This window comes from Monopterus albus, unplaced genomic scaffold (genome assembly GCF_001952655.1).
Source record: "Monopterus albus unplaced genomic scaffold, M_albus_1.0 scaffold540.1, whole genome shotgun sequence".
In the NCBI taxonomy this organism is placed as follows: domain Eukaryota; kingdom Metazoa; phylum Chordata; class Actinopteri; order Synbranchiformes; family Synbranchidae; genus Monopterus; species Monopterus albus.
In genome coordinates, this window is record NW_018128420.1 from 108,152 (window position 1) to 111,760 (window position 3,609).

General features: G+C 45.3%; 1 protein-coding gene across 1 annotated transcript in view; it reads right to left on the minus strand.

Annotated features, from left to right (window-relative positions):
* LOC109953066 (voltage-dependent L-type calcium channel subunit alpha-1D-like) overlaps nt 1-3,609 on the minus strand; it is an 11,181-nt gene that overhangs the window by 5,311 nt on the left and 2,261 nt on the right. The window contains exons 4-6 of the mRNA XM_020588436.1: nt 2,940-3,079; nt 305-456; nt 71-223 (exon numbers count right to left, since the gene is read on the minus strand). Coding sequence (XP_020444092.1) covers nt 71-223; nt 305-456; nt 2,940-3,079 — 445 coding nt within the window. The remainder of the gene's footprint in view (nt 1-70; nt 224-304; nt 457-2,939; nt 3,080-3,609) is intronic.

The window sequence follows — 3,609 nt, forward strand, 5'->3', positions numbered from 1 at the left end:
GTGTGTGTGTGTGTGTGTGTGTGTGTGTGTGTGTGTGTGTGTGTGTGTGTGTGTGTGTGTGTGTGTGTACCTGTGCCTGTGTAGTAACAGGTCCTGTGCATGCGTCCGATGAAGAGCTCCAGGCCGATGATGGCATAGATGATGATGACAAAGAGAACCAGCAAAGCGATGTGGAGCAGAGGAACCATTGCCTTCATGATGGAGTTCAACACAATCTGCAGACCTAACAGACAGACACACAGCTTAGCATGTGTACACCCACACAGGTCACGTACACACTACCTGTCCAGTCCTGTCCACTCACTGGGGACTCCAGAAACCAGTCTGAGGGGCCTCAGGACCCTGAAGGCTCTCAGGGCTTTGACATCCAGGCCCCCAGGTTTCCCCGGTATGTGATGAGTGGTCGCCTGCACACCAGACTTATGAGTCATCGTCTCCAAGACGACGCTGAACAGCCTGCGCAAACAATGACAGAAGAAGATGACAAGGGAGACAGAGGTTTATCATCCAGACCATCAGAATGTGGCCAGAAGGATTCAACACTTTCACTCTCAGATTTCTCATGAACAACAACAGAAGGAGAAGAAGCCTGAGGTTTAAGATCCAGCTCATCAGACGATGCGCTCCAGTCTGAAGGTTTCAGTGGGGAGAAGAGTTTGAACACTTTGATTTCCTGAGCTTAAAAACACGGAGAATACAGCAAAGGTAACAGAGAGTGACGCACAGCACAGGATCATCAGCATACCAGTGCACATCAGTACTGTCATCTGTCCACCCGTTCCCCTATGTCGAGTGCAGGGTGGATAACCAGATGTTATGTCAACACATTTCCTATTGACAGAACCACCAGGGAGCAGATGTTCCCATCAGCTCATTGACAAGAAACTCCAGAACATTAACTCTGTAATCAACCGTATGAAAAGATTTCTGAGTTACAACTGAAACAGCAGCCAAACCTGAATCTGTGCTGTGATTGAGATTCAAGCCACATTTTAATCTTCAGAAACACGAGAAATTCATTTGCTCAAAGCAAACTTTTCTAAAATCTTCAAACAGATTAGCATGATGTACATCAGTGGTCCCCAACCCCCGGGCCGCGGACCGGTACCGGTGCGTGGATCAATTGGTACCGGTCCGCACAAGAAATCATTAATTATTTCCGTTTTATTTATTATCTGAGTCTGAACGATCTTTTATTTTGAATGGATCCGCAACCCATTTGTCAACAAACCAGGTGAATCCAGCATGTCTGTGCAAGAAGAAGATCAACTGCTGGAGATCGCAAATGACGGCGGCCTTAAAAGTATGTTCGAGACAACAACTCTGTCGGTGTTCTGGATTAAAGTCATGACAGAATACCCTGAGATCGCCACCACAGCACTGAAACGAGTGCTGGGGCTCAGGGCTCCCATTGATTTAGCGTTATGGGGAGTTAAAAATTTCAATACAGTGGATTCACGCTTATTATTATATTAACAATATAAACAATCTACGTAACCCCCCGCCCCCCGGCCCGCGGTAAAATTGTCAAGCGTTGACCGGTCCGCAGTGATAAAAAGGTTGGGGACCACTGATGTACATGAAACATCATGGCCTTCACTTTGCACCTCCACGTGTCCACAGACAAAGGCCTGAGGGACTCCTCCCTACGACACAAACTTTCAACTCTTGACACATCCAGTGTCCTCTATGCATCATCTCTGACTGTAAAGTGAACAGTGTTACCATGACAACGCACTTCATCGTCATTGCCAGAGGATGTGTAGTCTCACCACCATCCTGCGGTGAGGACACAAACCAAACATTGAGGATGAAGCCACGGACCCACAGGACTGACTGTGACCTCAGCAGGTGACTCTGGTCTGTTTCCTTCAAACTGAGAAAACTACATCCACACATGATGCAGGGAGCAGGCAGACCCAAACTGCCTGCTGGATAAGAACTCTGAGAGACAAGGAACAGATCAGCCTGTCATTGACTCCGGTCTTCAGGCTGTTCACGGTGTCTCAAAAGGTGCAAGTTGAAGCCTGTTGCTAAGACTGTACCATAAGTCTGATTGGTCAAAACTGCCCAGTGAGACAACAGGCCTGTTTGTTGGCCTGTCTTCAGTTGGTCAGACACCAAGTCAAATATGTTTCCTTACTGGTTTAGTCATATTCAGATCATACAAAATCCAGATGTAACATTTCTGCAGTTTAGTCTTTGCGAAAAGCTCAGATGGGATTTTATTTAGTAAAAGTTCAGGTCTCAGATAAACTCACTTGAGTGGCATTTGTTAGTGACGTGACTTTTCTTTTATTAACCAAACTAGATTTCACCCTAAGCAGCTTTGCTGTAGTTCAACTTCTTCCAGTGTGAAGTAGCTGGTAGGTTGTAAAGTAGCTTCCCCAGCACGGCCCCCGCAGCTGCTGGCGGGTAGTTAGAAAGAGAATTCAACCAGACATCAATCACTGAGTGACGTTTCTTATGCAGCAACTCCACAGGCCAAGAACAGCTTTCATTTTGTACAGCGTCTGAAGGAAGACTGTCAATAATCTCTGCTCTGCTTACATTCCTACACTAGCTTCTCACACTAAGCGTGGTCCTTTTGGATTCTTGCTGGAGGGTGGTGAGTATATTTAGATTTTATCACAGTCAACACTGACCGCAGAAGAGTGGTGTCGGCACAGTGCTGGTTCCAGCTCCAGCCACAGGAGCTGCAGAGCTCACCGCAGTCTGGTCAGATTTACTGCTGCAACACGCACAGAGAGAGAAGGGAACCAACATTATATAATACAACAACCCTCTAAGAGAAGCTGCATGAATCCTCAGTGCTCACTGACGTCTGCTGAGAGAACAAGCATTTGTTTAAAGAGAAAACGTGGAGACAGAACTTGGATCCAAAGAGAAAACCACCACATGAACAGAGCCGACGCGTCTGGCAGTTCCTGTTTCCTCACCCAACGATGACGATGACAAAGTCCAGCAGGTTCCAGCCGTTGCGGATGTAGGAGCTTGGGTGCATCACCAGGCCGTAGGCCAGGATCTTCAGGAAGGCCTCCACAGTGAAGATGATGAGGAAGATGTACTCCACTTGCTCCTGAAACACACACAAAACAGGAACAAACACAGGTATAAATCTGGTGATAAGCACAACTTCACAAATTATAGACCGATTTCTCTGTTGTCACAATTTTCAAAAATTCTGGAAAAACTCTTTAATAACAGGTTAGACACATTTATTGACAAACATAAAATCTTATCTGATTGCCAATATGGTTTTAGGACGAAAAGATCGACATCCTTGGCCATTACTGACCTGATGGACGACATTACAAGTGCTATGGATGAGAAAAAATATACGATGGGGATATTTATTGACCTAAAAAAAGCATTTGATACAATTAATCATGAACTATTAATGGATAAGTTAGAGAAATATGGGATCAGAGGAATAGTTTGGAAATGGATCAGAAGTTATTTGACACAGAGGCGTCAATTTGTGAAGTTGGGTGAATACCAATCGAGTGAGCTGGATATTGTATGTGGAGTGCCTCAGGGCTCTGTTTTGGGACCTAAACTATTTATATTATACATCAATGATATATGTAAGGTTTCTGAAACTGTTAA